The 2,215-nt window shown below is 40.7% G+C and overlaps 1 protein-coding gene across 1 annotated transcript; it reads left to right on the top strand.

Moving 5' to 3' along the window:
* Positions 1-687: 687 nt before the first annotated feature.
* Positions 688-1,242, top strand: LOC145112886 (uncharacterized). The gene has a single exon (XM_079049003.1). The coding sequence runs from the start codon at positions 688-690 to the stop codon at positions 1,240-1,242; it is 555 nt and encodes a 184-aa protein (XP_078905129.1).
* The last annotated feature ends 973 nt before the right edge of the window (positions 1,243-2,215 follow it).

Raw genomic sequence — 2,215 nt, 5'->3', positions numbered from 1 at the left:
AGTGAATATGACGATATTCAGGAGGTAGATGGTTGGCATCATAAAGAGTTTTTTAGCTGCAGATGGCAGAGAAGTGTGAGAACCTAGGAAGAGCCTAGGAAGTGAATTGAGTCAGAGAAGTGCGCTGATAGAAGAGGGTATTTACTGGAGGTCGAACATGTGTAACGGGATTGGTGATCGAGAAGGTTGAGCAGCTACTTAGGAAATCTGGGACGATCCGTGTGAGAAGTATGGGTAGATGTGGTAGGTAGTATGGTCCTGTACTACTGAAAGCAGAGGACCCATACTCGAAACAAGGAGAATTCCAGAGGTTCTAAGTAGCAGATTGAGAAGAGAGAACATGGTTCGAGTACCATGATTCGTAGCAGATTGAGAAGAGAGAACATGGTTCAAGTACCATGATTCGTAGTAGATTGAGAAGAGAGAACATGGTTTGAGTACCATGATTCATAGCAGATTGAAAAGAGAGAACATGGTTCGAGTACCATGATTTGTAGCAGATTGAGATGAGAGAACATAGTTCGAGTACCATGATTCGTAGCAAATTGAGATGAGAGAACATGGTTCGAGTACCATGATTCGTATCAGATTGAGAAGAGAGAACATGGTTCTAGTACCATAATTCGTAGAAGATTGAGAAGAGAGAACATGGTTTGAGTACCATGATTCGTAGCAGATTGAGAATAGATGAATCTTCATTATGAGGGCGAGGAATATGTCGTCGAAAAGCCTCTTGTCAAAATCAATGAATCCACCGCTACTCCTGAGGAGATTGCCTCCTTCAATAAGCATCATGATGATGCCACAAAGGTCGCTTGCATCATGGTGACCACTATGGGACCTGAGCTGGCCAAGTACTATGAGGACTATTGGTCATATAAGATGGCTCTTGACCATGCTGGAAAGTTCCACAAGAAGGCGAAACAAGAGCGGTTCGATGTGGTCAAAGCTTTCATGGCGTTCAAGCTCAAGGAAGGAGAACCTATTTTCCCTCACGTACAAAAGATGAAAAGGTACATGGAGAAACTCCATAAACTCAATGTGTCGTTTAAGGATGAGTTGGCCGTTGATATGGTCCTTAACTCATTACCTCCTAGTTATGAACAGTTCATTCTGACCTGTCATTTAAACAATACGGATAAAACATTGACTGAGCTTCATAATTTGTTGCAAACTGTTGAATCGGGGATGAAGAAAAATGATGCCTCTAATGCAAAAAATGCTCCTATCCTTGCCATTTGATCTGGAAAAGGGAAGAAGAGGAAAGCTCCTTCCCAATCCGACAAGAAAGGGAAGGCCCATGTTAGAGGGTCTAGCATTGGGTCAAGGTCGAAGCCCAACTTTGATGTCCCCGTGGTCAGTGATCCAAAGGAGGCCACTTGCTTCCATTATGGTGAAAAAGGCCATTGGAGAAGAAGCTGCCCTATGGACCTACATGACTTGAAAGATGGAGAGATCAAGGCGTTCTCTTCGGGTATTTACACTATTCAAGTTAATAACACACAACTTTCTCATTCTTGAGTCCTTGGCACAGGATGTGGTTTCCACATTTGTTCTGATTTGTAGGGACTAAGAGAAAGTGAGGAAGTTGAGCATGGGAAGCTCAATCTAATCATGGGTAATAGGCGATCTTCACGTGTTACGAAGATTGGAACATATGGTCTTATGCTTAGTAGTGGTGTTAGGCTTAATTTGATTAATTGTTGTTATTCGTCATATATGACGCGAAACATTATTTCATTTCATGCACTATTTAGACAAGGTTTGAGATATTCATTCGATAATGAATTTGGTTCTTTTCTGCTTATCATAATGGTGTTTTTATGTTTGTAGCTTTACCTTATAATGGTGTGTATGAAACTGTGACTTGTGTTGGTAAGCTAGGCAATAATGTATTTCATATTAATTCGTCCAATAGTGTGGACAAAGCATGTTTATGGCATTGTCGTCTTTGGCACATAAACAAGAACACATTGCCCAACTCCAAAAGGATGAAGTGTTGGAATCATTTGATCTTAGGACAGATGATGAATGCGAATCTTGTCTCTTGGGCAAGATGACAAAATCACCTTTTCACTGGAACATGTGAAAGAGGTGAGCGATTGTTATACCTAATCCATACGGATGTTTATGGCCCTTTTAGATCCACCACAAAAGATTTTAATCGATACTACGTGATATTTATAGATAAGTATAGTAGATATGGTTATATCTA

This window comes from Lactuca virosa, chromosome 5 (genome assembly GCF_052849685.1).
Source record: "Lactuca virosa cultivar CGN04683 chromosome 5, Lactuca_virosa_CGN04683_v6, whole genome shotgun sequence".
NCBI classification, from domain to species: Eukaryota; Viridiplantae; Streptophyta; class Magnoliopsida; order Asterales; family Asteraceae; genus Lactuca; species Lactuca virosa.
Note: the sequence above shows the minus strand (reverse complement) of the source record. Positions and strands in the feature narration are given on the sequence as shown.

Coding starts and splice junctions, on each gene's coding strand:
- LOC145112886 (XM_079049003.1), top strand. CDS start 688: ATGAATCTTCATTATGAGGGCGAGGAATATGTCGTCGAAAAGCCTCTT.